A 17,218-nucleotide genomic window follows, 5' to 3' on the forward strand; every position below is an offset into this window, starting at 1 on the left:
TTGACGCTACGCGCCTTAGCACTCACCATGAACGCTTATGGCGGCGCCCCGTTAGGGAGATCGGGGGGGGGTCCCAGCGGTCGGACCCCCCGCGATCAAACACTTACTTATCCCCTATCCTGTGGATAGGGGATAAGTGTAATGCCGCTGCAGTTGTCCTTTAAAGGATGTTAACTAAGGGCTTTATTACACAGGACAATTATTGGCTAAACAGGTCAATATGGTCCTGTATGATAGGACGATCAGGTAATTTTGATCTGTCAAAAAATCATTGGCCGTGTGCCACATATATCCCTGTATAAAGGCTCTGTAAACAAGTGCCAATCTACAAGGAAAGGGTTTGTTTACTTTTCAGCATCAGGCCGCATAATAGGACTATTATATCTACAGTAAATTGCATGCATGTTAGGTAAGAGTACCTAAGAAAAAAGGAAACATTACAGATTGGACCATTATATTGAGCAGGAATCAAAATGACTTAAAAGAAATGTTTTTTTTTTCCAAAACCAATACATGGTTTATATAACATATTATTGCTTTGAAAATGGGTCTGATTCTTTCCAGAAACAAAGTCATCCATGGGCTGTGCTTAGTATTGTAATACCGCTTTGTTCACTTGAATAGGGAAGAGCAGAATCAGAATTTATCATGTCATTAGAATATTCAGTTTTCCTAATGCTGCAAGCTGCTGTGTATGTCTCTGTGCAGTATAATAGCGATAAGTAAGCCCATATGCAAAATGAACTATATGTTATGCAGAATTTCTAAAAATAGGATCTTAATATTAATGCTATATTGATACATGATCACGAGAATATACATTTTACACTTTACCTTTTTTCACTCTTCCTATTTTTAGTAACTGTTATGTGAGCTCTGCATGCAATTTGTATTAGTTTTGAGACAGATTTTACATAATACCATCAGCCTAGGCTTTGTAATACATTATGTTTAGCCGCATATGACTTGTCGACCTGTCCTTTACAATTGACAGCTGCTACAATTTCAGATTCTCTCCGTTTTAAGGGTGGGGTCACATGTGCCGTATTTTGCTGCATATTTGCTGCTGTGTATTTTCTTACCCATTGAAGTCAATGGGTAGCAAAATCAGCTGCGTATGTTGCGTAGGTTCAACCAATTTACTGCCTATTTACTGCCTGTTGTTCATCTCTATTAATACAAATTACAGGAAGTGGGATAGCCTTTAGACAGTGCTACGTGCAGGGGAAGGAGAGTCTATGTGCCTGTCCCTGACCTTCAGAGCATCAGCACTGTCTCTGAATGGTAAATCGAGGCTCTCCTGTAATCACAGCACCAGCAGCAGTTTAGTGGTTAGTGTAAGTACCTCCCTACTGTATTGCTGCTATTTATATCAGTTCTGTTCACATAGCACATTGTAAATCCAGTGCATCAATAACTCCTTTCCCCACAAGCCATCCATAGAAATGAACTGTAAATCATCCCCCTGCACACTGTCAACCTGTTCAGTCCAGTGCACTTTCACCAGCACTTTGTAAGTAGAATGCAGGTACTGTGCCATGCTATGATTGGTCAGATATATAAGAGAAAGGAAATAACTGTGTATGTACTATTGATGAATAGCCCAGCTATGGTCACCCCACCTAAATGGAGAGAATGAGAAATAGCTGTGCACCATGGAAGGAGCTCTGAGTTGCTCAAAACTGAAGGGAGAGCACTAAACATTGCTCTGTTACCACTCTGAAGGGTTCATCTAAGAAAACCATGAAAGGTTTTAAAAATATATTTTGAAATGACAGGTACAATATAAAGGGATACTCCATTGCTAGACATCTCATCCTTTGGATAGGAGATAAGATGTCTGACCGCGGAGTCCGGCCACTGGGACCCCCGTGATCTCCATGCACAGCCATCAGGCCCCCTCCCATAGACACGAATGGAGGGGGCATGGTACCACATCAAGAGAGGGTGTGGTGTGACCACGGCCTTCCGAACCCAGCCTTCTAACTATATTTTTTGGTTAGGGGGTAAGATGTATAGCAATGGAGTACCCCTTTAAACTTCCTCTCTGATAATGATCTTCCTGTATTCACTACTCTATTTACTTCTGTACACTTTTGTATCCTGGATCCTGGAATTCTCTTGCATCTCTCCTAGTTACTTAAATCCATATACCCCCATTTCCACCAATATACAATTTTATATCTTCTTTACACTGTTGACCATATAAATGTTTAAACCTAACGTAAAAGTATGCAACCTAACCTGAGTTTCCCTTGACTCCAATATTGTGTCCACTTAGTAAGATTTTAGTTACTCCCTTTTTCACCTAGATTTTTGCTTATACCTCTACTCCTTATAAATTGTAAGCTATTATGAAATGTTTTTACCTATATCTAATTGTTCATGTATTTTTGTTAAGTTTCATGCTATATTGAATTCATGAAATGGTTTACATCTAAAATAATGGCACCTTGCAAGTAAATTTGTTATTATTATTATTAATAATAATAACAACAACAATAATGACATGGAAATGAATCTGCATCAGAATTTCAGAATTTAGTCTAATATACTTGAACTAAATATAGCTGTTACACTTTGATGGAATACATCAAAGTGTAACAGCTATACTTTTCCTATGGTTTAAAAATTGCTGTAAAATTAATAAATTACACAACTTCAATTGTTCTCTGGGAAAATATAAAATTTACAAAAATTAACCACATAGAGGGAGATTTATCAAAACCTGTGCAAAGGAAAAGTTGCCCATAGTAACCAATCTGATCGCTTCTTTATTTTGCAGCAGCCTTGTTAAAAATGAAAAAAAGCAAGCAGATTGGTGGCTACGGGCAATGGGGCAACTTTTCTTCTGGACAGGGTTTGATAAATCTCCACAATAGTTTTTTTTTTTTTTTTTTTGCTATAGTCACAAGGTCTCGTGAGATTTTCTACACCAAAAGAATTAAAGCTATATGTTTTCTTAATCAATTTGTTCTGCTGTGTAGCCAAAGCCATAAAAGAGTTGTTTGACATTTTGATTATTTTTTTAAGTCGCCAAAATGAAATATAGGTCTAAATATAGCACTGACCAATGGAATAAAGACCTTGAACTATAGATTTTATTATTATTTCTTGAAAATTTTCAGGGGTGTGTTATCCCTTTTAAAGAACTATGAGTCATTCATAAAATATTCTTCTTATTCCCTTTGTTGGAATTTAAATAGGTTGCCCTCATGGCATTGTTTTTGGGTCTTATTTTTCTTTACAATTAAGCACAGTGTGGTTCTGGACTTGGGCTGTTGTAGGGGACTTTACCAGTGCTATAAGGAGGACTTTTCACTAGTTGTTCTTTTTTTTTTAGTATTATAGTCCATAAAATGTTTGGCACATATACATTCAGTTGCCAAAGTTCTTTTCCTCCACAACCATCCCTGGTTGTTTGGAATATTCACTTTTTGAAGACACCACCATTTTTTTAGGCAAACCACCATATATGAGGTTATTTAGCTAGATCAAATAATGCTTCAATCCACAACGCAACCATTATGAGTTTTAATGGATCTACACACAGTTTTTTTTAAGTATTTATTTTTGTCATTTTAAAATACAATAAAACACTCCTGGTAGGCACACCAGGAATGTCCACATGAGTACAATGTACATCCATAGCAATACAGAGGTATACAGGAACAGAGAGTAACCAAATGCATTACAAAACAACCCCTTCTCACAGCAACTGCGTCAATACAGGAACAGGATCACTCCATGCAACACCCAGAGCTGAACAGCCCAACAAGACAACAGACACACATCCACAAGCACATACCATTCAATCCCACAAAAAGAGAGACCCTCCATCCTCCGTCCAGAAGACAAAAAGCAGCACTAATTAAAACTAGACCTGGGAACTCATTCGTTCCGGAGAGTCAGTCAACGCCTCCAACATCAACAAGGGCAACCAGACCGTATACATTTTCATGGGGCATTTACAACTTATATATAGGGTACGATACAATGGGACATACTTATTAATCAGACCTATCCAACGTGAAATAGGGGGAGCAGTAGTGTCCTTCCAAGCCACAACAATGACCTTGTGAGCACAGAACAGGAGAAACCGCAGGAGATGGCCACCACGCCCCCTCCCATAGATTTGCATTAATGGGGCGGGACATCACGAGGGGGCAGAGTCGTGACATCACGATCCTCCGGCCACTGCATCGCCAGTCATCAGGCACGGAGCGAAGCTCACTCCATGCACCAGATGACAGGGGGTGCTGCAAGAGAGATCGTGGGGGGTCCCCACTGGGGAACCCCCCATGATCAGACATCTTGTCCCCTATCCTTTGTATAGGGGATAAGATGTCTAGGGGCAGAGTACCCTTTAAAGCATTTATCCTATTGAATACTATCTTTCTAGAAAATGCTTAGTAAATGCTCAAGTGAAATGCTTAGTAAATGTATCACTAAACGTCACCTGCCTAATTCATAATGCAAAAACCCAGTTTACCCCCACATTTTGATTTCATGAGTTCAGATATTCTGCCATGTGCTACATAAAACTCTCGCTACATAAATTAGTTCTCTTGGAACATTTCATCTTAAAAGGATTATTTACGGTGAATGTTTCTCCTAATATATGGGTATTATTAAGCTAAAATACATTTTTGTGAAAACATTGTCCCAGATTTACTATCAAATGCACCAGATACAATGGGGGAAATTTATCAAAGGATTTAGACTGTTTTTTCTTGTCTAAATTTGTCGCACAGAAAGTCGCAGTCTAAATATGTGCGACTTTTCTGCGACTTTTGCTCTAGAGGATTTTTAGAACATGATGCATGCTAGTCTATTTTAGACTGAAATGCATTGAAAAATGCATTGGTGCTGAATTTATCAAAAGCGACTTTTCAGCGACAAGTCGCATAGGCTGAAAGTACGCCGAAGTGTCATGTCAGACCATGTTGGAGCAGGTTTAAATATAGACTAAAGCATAGATCATGCAGTCTGTGCACAGAATTTATCAAGAGCCGTGCGCCTTTTGATAAATTAGGTGCACAATAGACCAGACTAACCCTCTGTAGTTTGGTCTATATTGATGCGGGACATAGACAACTTTGATAAATTGATAAACTTTTTTTTATAAACACTTTTCTGACTAATTAGACAAAAGGGACATGGTCTTTGTATAAAAACAGGCATAGTCTAAATAGGTAAAACATGTGCAACACTGATAGAAGTAAGACCACTCCACTACTATTTTTAAAAGTAGTGTACACAACCAAATACTGGTAGTTAAAACTGTTCCATTGCAAGTCTGTTTTATTGCAAGTTAAAGGGGTACTCCGGTGAAAACCTTTTTTCTTTTAAATCAACTGGTGGCAGAAAGTTAAACATATTTGTAAATTACTTCTATTAAAAAATCTTAATCCTTCTAGTACTTATTAGCTGCTGAATGCTACAGAGGAAATTCCTTTCTTTTTGGAACACTGATGACATCACAAACACAGTGCTCTCTGCTGACATCTCTGTCCATTTTAGCAACCATGCATAGCACATATATGCTAAGGGCAGCATGGTGGCTCAGTGGTTAGCACTGCTGCCTTGCAGTGCTGGGGACTTGGATTCAAATCCCACTAAGGACAACAATAAATAAATAAAGCATTATTATTATTATAATAACGTCAGCAGAGAGAACTGTGTTCGTGATGTCATCAGAGAGCATTCCAAAAAGAAAATACTTTCCTCTGTAGTATTCAGCAGCTAATAAGTACAGGAAGGATTAAGATTTTTTAATAGAAGTAATTTACAAATATGTTAAACTTTCTGCCACCAGTTGATTTAAAAGAAAAAAGGTTTTCACCGGTGTACCCTTTAAGTGTGGCAGTTTTTATTCATTTATTGCAACGTTTCTCACTAAAAGTAAACGGATGGTACCCGGTGGTAACTAACAGCTTGTTTAAACACACACTGCACTAGAGGATTATTATGCATTATAAAATTTATAAAGGTCCAAAAAGGATCCCTTTGGGTGGCAAATGTCGGCCAGTGTATAAGCACATAAAGTCATCAGAAGACGTAACGGCTTTTTCCAAGAGGTCCAAAAACTATTCATTTTTGGGAATATCATAGGGTTTTGCATCTGGAGAGCAAGGAAGCAGTGGCTTTTTACCAGCTGTCAAATAATGTGCCCATTTTGGGAAGTATTTACAGGATCGGCATCCTAGAGAGTGAGCGAAAGTGACACAAAACCCTTGATGCACAACTTAAAAAAAAAATTGTGAAAACCCCAAATAACAACTGGAACACTTAACCTGCAATAAATCAGACTTGCACTGGCACAGTTTCAACTACAAGTATTATGGTTGGGTACACTACTTAGTGGAGTGTTCTTACTCCTATCACTGTTGTTCACTGTTCACTAGAATGGCTGCTAAAGCACAGGCTTTTATAGTGACTTTGACATCATCCACATACTGCTTCTTGATTGGCTAGGAGAGCTGTCTGCAAAGCATTATGGGCTGTCTCTCGGTTTGCTCCTCTCTAGTGCTAATCAATAAATGGTAATTCCGCAAAGCATACTACATTTAACTGTGTTGATGGCACTCTATAAAGGCCTTATCTAGGTGCAGGTATAATACGAAGTATAATACGAGTAGGAGTCTGTGTGGCTGTATATGGGGATGAATAAATGTACACACATGTTCATACAATACTAAGATATAAAACTAAACAGTAATTTACATATAGCAAATATACACATACACAATACACACATGCATATAAAACACAGATACACACTATAGCGTAGTTGTCTATGACATCCTTTTATTTTCTAATGACATTGAACATTTACTGACTTTTGTTTCTTTTTATCAATTAAGTAATATTTTTATTTTTTATTTTAGAGAATGTCAAGAATCTCATGCAAATCAACTGTGTCACAGGTACAGTACATATTAACCACTTTGTTTTATGTTATTACATAATACATAGATTATCATTCAAGTGTAAAGCTTATCTATCATTTTGATTATTATTTTTTTTTTTATCCAAATAGTTGCAGGATTCTATACTGATTTTGGGACAGACCCTTTAACCCCTTAAGGACGCAGGACGTAAATGTACGTCCTGGTGAGGTGGTACTTAACGTACCAGGACGTACATTTACGTCCTAAGCATAACCGCGGGCATCGGAGCGATGCCCGTGTCATGCGCGGCTGATCCCGGCTGCTAATCGCAGCCAGGGACCCGCCGGCAATGGCCGACGCCCGCGATCTCGCGGGCGTCCGCCATTAACCCCTCAGGTGCCGGGATCAATACAGATCCCGGCATCTGCGGGAGTTCGCGATTAAAATGAACGATCGGATCGCCCGCAGCTCTGCTGCGGGGATCCGATCATTCATAACGCCGCACGGAGGTCCCCTCTCCTTCCTCCGTGCGGCTCCCGGCGTCTCCTGCTCTGGTCTGTGATCGAGCAGACCAGAGCAGGAGATGACCGATAATACTGATCTGTTCTATGTCCTATACATAGAACAGATCAGTATTAGCAATCATGGTATTGCTATGAATAGTCCCCTATGGGGACTATTCAAGTGTAAAAAAAAATGTAAAAAAATGTAAAAGTAAAAGTAAAAAAAAAGTGAAAAATCCCCTCCCCCAATAAAAAAGTAAAACGTCCGTTTTTTCCTATTTTACCCCCAAAAAGCGTAAAAAACATTTTTTATAGACATATTTGGTATCGCCGCGTGCGTAAATGTCCGAACTATTAAAATAAAATGTTAATGATCCCGTACGGTGAACGGCGCGAACGAAAAAATTTTTAAAAAGTCCAAAATTCCTACTTTTTTAATACATTTTATTAAAAAAATTTTTATAAAAAATGTATTAAAAGTTTTTTATATACAAATGTGGTATCAAAAAAAAGTACAGATCATGGCGCATAAAATGAGCCCCCATACCGCCGCTTATACTGAAAAATAAAAAAGTTATAGGTCATCAAAATAAAGGGATTATAAACGTACTAATTTGGTTAAAAAGTTTGTGATTTTTTTTAAGCGCAACAATAATAGAAAAGTATATAATAATGGGTATCATTTTAATCGTATTGACCCTAAGAATAAAGAACACACGTCATTTTTACCAGAAATTGTACGGCGTGAAAACAAAACCTTCCAAAATTAGCAAAATTGCGTTTTTCGTTTTAATTTCCCCACAAAAATAGTGTTTTTTGGTTGCGCCATACATTTTATGATATAATGAGTGATGTCATTACAAAGGACAACTGGTCACGCAAAAAATAAGCCCTCATACTAGTCTGTGGATGAAAATATAAAAGAGTTATGATTTTTAGAAGGCGAGGAGGAAAAAATGAAAACGTAAAAATTAAATTGTCTGAGTCCTTAAGGCCAAAATGGGCTGAGTCCTTAAGGGGTTAAAGTATCTTTATAGAGGTTATAGCTCTTTCCCTTTATACAGAGCTCCAAGTTTCCTTCACACAGCTATGGTATTTAAGAAGTTTACTGGCCAAAAGTGACTGATGTTATCTAGATAGGCCACTAGGGCTGCTGACATGCCAGTGTGAGATGCAAAACTGCACCCTATGTAATTTTGCATTGGCCCCTCCCCTCAGCTGTCTGGAGATTTCCAAGCATACAGCGAGGGGAGGGGGAAGGCAGAGCTGTGTAGGATGCAGTTCTGAATCTCCCTCAGCCCCGTACACAGTTCCCTCCTTGCCCCTCCCTCAGGAGAACGCAGATTCTCACAGCCCCGCTCCTGGATGTAGATTTTGACAGCTGTGAAAATCTAGTCTAGGAATTTGTGCAAGCAGCACTGTGAGAATCCCTCTCCTCCTGAGGGAGATGCATAAAAATGTACCGTATTTTTCGCCCTATAGGACGCATTGGCGTATAATACGCACCCAATTTATAGGTGCAAAATCTAAAAAAATAAAGATTTTGAACCCAATAGTGGTCTTCAACCTGCGGACCTCCAGATGTTGCAAAACTACAACTCGTTGGCTGTCCGGGCATGCTGGGAGTTTTAGTTTTGCAACATCTGGAGGTCCGCAGATTGAAGGCCACTGCATAGGAGGTGATACTCACGTGTCCCCGCCGCTCCGGACCCGTCACCGCTGCCCTAGATGTCGCTCCATCGCTGTCGCCGTGTCCTCGGCGCTCCGGAACGTCTCTGCTGCTGGCCGGGTATCCTCGCTCTCTGTCGCCGCCATCACGTCGTTACGCACGCCGACGCACGTACGCTACGACGTGATGACGAGGAAGGAGAGCGCCGGCCATACAGGGGATTCCTGAACGGAGAAGACACCGAGGAGGCAGGTAAGGTCCCTCCTGGTGTCCTGTAAGGACTAACCCGGCTATTCAGTCGGGCTGTTCGGGACAGCTGCGGTGAAATCGCGGCGGTCCCGAACAGCCCGACTAAACAGCCGGGTTAGTGTCACTTTCCCTTCAGACGCGGCGGTCAGCTTTGATCGCTGCGTCTGAAGGGTTAATACAGGGCATCACCACGATCGGTGATGTCCTGTATTAGCCGCGGATCCCGGCCGTTGATGGCCGCAGGGACCGCCACGATAGGGGTGTATTCGCCGTATAAGAGGCACCGACTTTTTCCCCCCAGTTTTGGGGAAGAAAAAGTGCGTCTTATACGGCGAAAAATATGGTATGTCCAGGAGCCGGGCTGTGAGAATCCCTCTCCTCCTGAGGGAGGTGCATAAAAATGTATGTCCAGGAGCGGAGCTGTGAGAATCCCTCTCCTCCTGAAGGAGGTGCATAAAAATGTATGTCCAGGAGCGGAGCTGTGAGAATCCCTCTCCTCCTGAAGGAGGTGCATAAAAATGTATGTCCAGGAGCGGAGCTGTGAAAATCCCTCTCCTCCTGAGGGAGGTGCATAAAAATTTATGTCCAGGAGCGGGGCTGTGAGAATCCCTCTCCTCCTGAGGGAGGTGCATAAAAATGTATGTCCAGGAGCGGAGCTGTGAGAATCCCTCTCCTCCTGAAGGAGGTGCATAAAAATGTATGTCCAGGAGCGGAGCTGTGAGAATCCCTCTCCTCCTGAAGGAGGTGCATAAAAATGTATGTCCAGGAGCGGAGCTGTGAGAATCCCTCTCCTCCTGAGGGAGGTGCATAAAAATTTATGTCCAGGAGCGGGGCTGTGAGAATCCCTCTCCTCCTGAGGGAGGTGCATAAAAATGTATGTCCAGGAGCGGGGCTGTGAGAATCCCTCTCCTCCTGAGGGAGGTGAATAAAAATGTATGTCCAGGAGCGGGGCTGTGAGAATCCCTCTCCTCCAGAGGGAGGTGCATAAAAATGTATGTCCAGGAGCGGGGCTGTGAGAATCCCTCTCCTCCTGAGGGAGGTGCATAAAAATGTATGTCCAGGAGCGGGGCTGTGAGAATCCCTCTCCTCCTGAGGGAGGTGCTTTAAAATTTACACTGCAAAGGCTGCAGACTGCTAGGATTTTATCATTAAAAAGGTTAAAAAAATGGCTTTTCTAAAATTTTTTAGAATTTAGGCAACCCCTTTAAGCTGATTTTGGAGGACTCATCTCTATAGTATCCATATGCACTATACAGTATAATTTTTTTTGCCACAAAACATTTATTGAGACATCACACGTTTGAATACAGAGTTAAGAAATATAATTTCCCAGCCATGTAGCCATGTATTTTAAACGTACCATGTATACTAATATTTCTACTTCCCTATCTCTTTTCCCCAACTACCACCACTCTGAACCCTATTCTGAATTATTCTACAGTCATATGTGTATTAACATTTTTAAGTATTTTTTTAAGTTAAAATAAAATTCAAAAAAAAGAAATTCACTTTGGTAAAATGTTAACCAAGATACAGTGGCAGTCTGACGGACCGTGGGTGGACGTCTGTTCGGCTGCCGAAATTCCACAGTTTGCACAGAGCAGTCATCATATGTTCATATTTTTTCTATTTGGGATTCAATTCTTTGGTAATCTTTTTAATTCTATATACTTCGACCACTACATCTAATAAAAGATGACCTTTTTTTTTTTTTTTTTTTTAATCTTTGCTGGCTGTTTGCCAAAATGCTCACATCTGTTTCTTGCCTTGTTTACACCTGTTAGGTACCATCTAATATCGGTTAGTGCAAGTGCAAACAGGCATAATCCACACCCGTGTGCAAAATGGTTCTCTCTTACCTATGGACAACTCAAAGGGGCAGGCAATGCAATACAGAAATCACCACAATTTCAAAGCTTAGAAGCCATGTGAACATGCTATTCCCCCCACACACACATACACACACACACACACACACACATGCACACACGCACGAACACACTCACATTATTTTACTATGAATTTTGTCTTTCAACATCTACTCATTTCAAAAATTAGTTTTGCTTGGACTATTTGGAGCACATGAATTATACAGAATATGCTCAATGTTTCTGGGGGAGATTCATCAAGACCTGTACTAAGGAAACGTTGACCAGTAGCCCATAGCAACCAATCAGATCAATTCTTTTATTTTTCAGAAATGTAATAAGCAATCTGATTGGTTGCTATGGGCAACTGGTTGACTTTTCCCTCTGCACAAGTTTTCATTAATCTCCCTCTCTGTACCTGATCTTGCAGTGACATTTATCCTTCTCCCTGCTAGGTACACAGTCCTACTTCATTCATTTAGATCAACACCACTCTTTTTGTAGTCTTGTGTGAAAACTTGTGCACACGCAAAGTTGACCAGTTGCCCATATCAACCAATGAGATTGCTTCTTAAAGTTTTAAAAAGGCCTCTGAAAAATAAGAAGTGATCTGATTGGTTGCTATGGGCAACTGGGCAACTTTTCTACAGCACACATTTTCATAAATCTATCCATAACTGTATAAGTAGGAGTACAAGGCAGATGGGGATAAGGTATATTTTTCCATTCCTAGAAGTGGTTCAGTCAGATGCACAAACTAGTTCAAAAGTAGAATTTTACTGGTTGCAATATTAGAAATTTTTAATATCAATAATTTTTTATCAAAATGGGAAACTGTGAGTCTTTTTGCTTACCCCACATGGGATGGTTTGTCCAACCCTTGGTCATAGGTTACAGTCACTGATGTATTTACCTACTTAAAGGGGTACTCCACTCCCCAGCAATCGGAACATTTAGTTCAGAACGTTGGGAGTGGGCTTCAGGGGTCACCACGACCCCTCGGGATGTAAAGCCCCATCCCTCATGATGTCACACCTCGTCCCATAGACTTGCATTGAGGAAGAGGGGCGTGGCATCATGAGGGGGAGGGGTGTGATGTCATGAGGGGGCAGGGCGAACCCCGAAGCCTGCTCCCAGCATTCAGATCTAAATGTTCCGAATGCTGGGGAGTGGAGTACCCCTTTAAAACATTTAGTGCCATGGCTAACAAAACTATCAGCAGCCATTGCTTGCATTTTCCACCTATGTCTTCACTGCCTCCCTGACCTGACTTTACTAGTACCCTAAGCTTCAGTTCTCAGTTGTCAAATCACACTACCAGAGCAACTCATAATGTGTTCCGATAAAGTCTATGAAAAATTAGCCATCCATGCACACATTTTATAAAAAGTAATTCAACATTGTGTCACTTTTCCATAGACTTTAATAGAACACATTATGAGGTAAACATACTGCAGCTTTTTTATATCTACTTTACTGCAATATTCAGGCTTTCATTTTACACTTTGTGCACATAGCCTTAAAAAGGAAAATTGCTACAGTGTATGATACAAATGTAATAAATGTATAATTAAAACAGACCGATGATTGGTTCTGTTATATCTTTTGGGTTAAAGGAAATATAACATTAAGGATAAATAGCAGTAAATATGCTTTAGCCTATAATATCCTGACAGTATATATGATTAAATGTTCTTTCTCGTATGCTATTCTAAGCACAGAACTTTGTTTCTTTGTGGTGATTAATGAGCTGCCAAACACACTGAAATAAAATTAAAATTTTTTGCATATGCTCCTTGGTCCCCCAGTGGCTATAATATCATTAAAGAGGTTATCCCACAAACTGAGTTAGGCCGCAAAGTACAGCCTAGCACATATTGAGTTATATGAATGCCCCTGAGCATTAAAACTGCTTTAAATCACTTCTTATTGTTTTTCTTCTTTATCAACAAGACAGTTTACAAGTACTGTGTCTGGATTGTGGATGGGATATAGCGACACATCACAAAACACCACTTCTCAATTCATTCTTGTTTCTGATTCCAGATATTAATTCTTGATTGAAATAAAAAGGCATGATATATTATAGTAAATATTTAGGCTGGTAAGGGCCAGTCTTTCAGTAGCACATTGCCCTGAATATTCTGTTATTTCATATTCTGAAGTTTTAATTATTGTTTCTAGCTGGAATAGCAAAAACAATATTTTCCATTTGTGTTTTTTTTGGTGCCGTACCCTCTAACCAGCATCTTTGGTACCTATTCTAGAGGCAATTAAATAGTGACAGAAATAAGACTGAGCTGCCTGGAACAGACAGGTATGGTAGGCCTAAGGTTTGAAACAATGTTAAGGAAGTTTTGGCGTAAAATGTCATTAATAGACATGAGCTGCAAATAAGGTTGCATGCTTCCCTCACCATTCAGAGTCTGAACATAATTGTCCTATGTGAGCAAAAAAGTCCCATAGACTTACATCAGTCTGACCCAGTTAGGTAAGGGACAGATTCATGTCAGTGTGAAACCCATTATTTTTGGATTGCGAATAGCGGGAGAAAAAATTGTACTTGCACCGTCTTTATCTCCCGCTTTTCTCGCTGAAAATAATGGCACCCAACGGACCCCATTGACTATAATGGGGTCCATCGGGACACGTTATGACCCGTCAAAATAACAGTGAAAAGTCTGCTGTCCATGTCCTACCTTTTTTATTTTGTTTTATCTAAATCTAGATTGATAAATGTGAAGATAAACAAATGTTGCCCACAGTGTTCATTTCAGCAGGGTTTGGAGGGAGAGCAAAACTGGGACAGTCACTGGTAGAGAAGGATCTGGGTTTACTTGTAGATCATAGACTACAGAACAGTGTGCATTGTCAAACAGCTGCTTCTAAGGCCAGCAGAATCTTGTTATCTATAAAAAGAGGCATGAACTCGCAGGACAGGGACTTTATAAAGCATTAGTACGGCCTCCCCTGAAATATGTTGTTCCTTTTTGTACACTGGTTAATAAAAAGGACATCCTGGAGCTGGAAAATGTACAAAGGTGTACAACTAAACTAATAAGGGACATGAAGCATCTTAGTTGTGAGGAAAGACTAAAAAAAATTACATTTGTTTAGTTTTGAGGAGGATATGATCAGCTTGTGGCCAATAGAAATAAGATGGAAAAATGTTCCTGGTAAAACTCTGTAAATGAGAAGGGTGCAATCGCTCAACCTGGAGGAAAAAGGTTTAATCTTCAAAGGCAACAACCCTCCTTTACCATAAGAGCTGGGAATCAGTGAAACATTCTACCATCTGGAACTGCTAAAAAAAGACAGCTGAAGGCTTAGAAACAAGCCAGGAAAAATTCTTAGAACAAAAAAACATTAATGTTTATGTTGAATTGGTTGGATGTATGTGTTTTTTTTTTTTTTTTTTTTTTTATCATATTAATTATGTACACAGTCCATAAGACTGCACTAAATGTAGATTCCAAACTGTCCACTGCTTACACACCTTATACTTTAAAGGGGAACTCCGGTGGAAAAAAAAATTCAAATCAACTGCTGCCAGAAAGTTAAACAGATTTGTAAATGACTTCTATTTGAAAATCTTAACCCATCCAGTACTTATCAGCTACTGTATACTACAGATATACTGCAGAGAAATTTGTGAAGTTCTTTGCAGTCTGACAATAGTGCTCTCTGCTGACACCTCTGTCCTTGTCAGGAACTGTCCAGAGTAGTAGAGGTTTTCTATGGGGATGTGCTTCTAATCTGGACAGTTCCTGACACGGACTGAGGTTTCAGCAGGGAGCACTGTTGTCAGTCTGAAAAGAACAACACAATTTTCTCTGTCGTATACAGCAGCTGATAAGTACAGGAAGGCTTCAGATTTTGAAATAGAAGTAATTAAAATATCTGTTTAACTTTCTGGCACCAGTTGGTCTGAAAACATTTGTTTTCCAATTGTTTCCACTGAAGTTCCCCTTAAAGCAGTGCTGTAAACCCTGTGGTGCTCAATCCATAGAAAAGAAATCCAATTCACGAAAGAAGAATGGAAGATGGCAATCATTTGTACTCAGCTTATAAACAATTTATTAAAACAGTAGGGTCACCAATACAGAGATGGCCAACAGGCCGTTTCATGCTATCCTCAGCGCTTCCTCATGACCTCTGAGGAAAAGCATATAGTACTACCTTCCTGTCTGCCCCAGTTCTAAAAGGTCCAATAATCTGTTTGCCTTGTGTGTCCGTGGGTCTCTTTCTATGTCAGATAATTACTGTGCTTCATGGATGAGAAATTGCTCAGTACTACAATTCCCAGAATACAATGGTTTCCGTGATCTCTTCATCACAGTCCTTCCACCCTGCCTCCCTTCCTCCCACAGCACTCCTGCCACTTTTCCACCAAGAGCTGCTGGGAAACATTTTTTTTTCTCTCCACACAAGTCTTCAAAAGCTGCTGTATTTATTGCCTGTCTGTTCCTCTGTCTGATGTATTTCTTAGCACAAGACAGCATGGTATAACCACACCTAATTTTTCCCTAAATGCCTCTATAAAGATATACAGTATATCACATACGTTAGTACACCCCTCAAATTTGATAAATGAGTCCACAGCCTCTATAACAGTATAATGTTGTGTCCCCTCAAATTAACTCAACACACAAACATTAATGTCTAAACCAAAAGTGAGTAATGTCCAAATTGGGCCCAAAGTGTAAATATTTTGTGTGGCCACCATTATTTTCCACCACTGCTTTAAATGGGCACTGTTAGGGTCATATCATGCAAAAACACGCTGAAGCCAGTAGAATTTGTTACACTATACTAGTAATGATGTATATTTTGGTGTTTTAGTTTTATTTAACTACACTGTTCTGGTACTGAAATACTCCTTTAAATTGGTATTAGTTTACCAAACTTTTATTGTTCCACTATAGTCTAAACTATATTAAATGTTTTTAGTGGTAGCGAAAATTACGAACAATAATGAAAGGGTTTTTAAACTGACACAAGTAAAAATATAAATATTTAAACATAAAAAATGAATATGCCAATAAAATGTGTATAATCTCTAATTAATAACTGGATTTGTATGTTCGTGTATCCCTTAAAAATGGATAGAGATATATAACAACAAAATATGCAATTTGATAAACAAGAATTTAAGATAATTCCTATTGACTTGTAACAATGGCTACAACAAGAACATATATAATTTACTTCGTATATTCACTTTATATTTGTGTTCTATTTTACTCTGTTAGGTTGTGGCAAAATTAAGAATTATGTAACGTGGTCAGTTCATACCTTTATACCATACAGAATTATTTTTTTATTTCCATTCACATGGATACATTAGCCTCAGTGAAATATAGTGATATAATCAGACAGTAATTATTAATGGGTTCTCATTTTATTTCTGGGAACACATCCAAGAAAACGGTGATTTGTAAACCATTTTTCAGCCTAGTGGAAGGATATCAGTGTACTAAGAGGTTGCTATTGTCTTCATAGGATGGTAACCTTGTGTGTTCCTTCTTGCCATAAATAAGTTTGATATATGCTGCAATAACAGAAATGTTTTAAAGGTTGTGTACAAAATTGAACAAGTTACTTGTATTATTCTTATTTATACTTCTATCTATTTTTTTTTTTTAATCTTTTTTTTGCTGTATGATTAAATGTTTTGCTGCAACAATACTGGTGATAAACATAAAACTAATTTAGTCTAATTTTCCTTAGGTCAGTTAAAGGGTAGCTCCCACCATCCTATTTTTTTTTGCTAGCCCGTTCCCCCTCCCCCCCCCCCCCCCCGCTACGGCACTAGCCCGTTCCCTCCTCCCCCCCCCACCCGCCCCGCATACCCCGTTCCCTCATTACACTTGCAGTTACTGCAGAGTCCGGCAGCGGGCGTGCAGGGACAGCGGCGGCAACGAGGCGGCGGCGATGTGCGGGAGGAGTGGCCTCCCAGCCAGTGGCCGGGGAGCCAATGCGCTCGCTCCCGCCTGTCTGATTGACAGGTAGGGAGCGAGTGCAGCCTAACTGAAA

The 17,218-nt window shown here is 39.7% G+C and overlaps 1 protein-coding gene across 5 annotated transcripts in view; it reads left to right on the plus strand.

Moving 5' to 3' along the window:
* Window positions 1-17,218, plus strand: part of KCNH8 (potassium voltage-gated channel subfamily H member 8) — a 402,862-nt gene that overhangs the window by 333,018 nt on the left and 52,626 nt on the right. For 4 of the 5 annotated variants that reach the window (XM_056519948.1, XM_056519949.1, XM_056519951.1 and 1 more), the window contains one exon: window positions 6,891-6,929. The exons of the other annotated variant lie outside the window; for it this stretch is intronic. In XM_056519948.1, the coding sequence (XP_056375923.1) occupies window positions 6,891-6,929 (39 nt within the window). The remainder of the gene's footprint in view (window positions 1-6,890; window positions 6,930-17,218) is intronic. 5 annotated transcript variants of the gene reach the window in all.

Source organism: Hyla sarda, chromosome 5 (assembly GCF_029499605.1).
Source record: "Hyla sarda isolate aHylSar1 chromosome 5, aHylSar1.hap1, whole genome shotgun sequence".
Classification (NCBI taxonomy): domain Eukaryota; kingdom Metazoa; phylum Chordata; class Amphibia; order Anura; family Hylidae; genus Hyla; species Hyla sarda.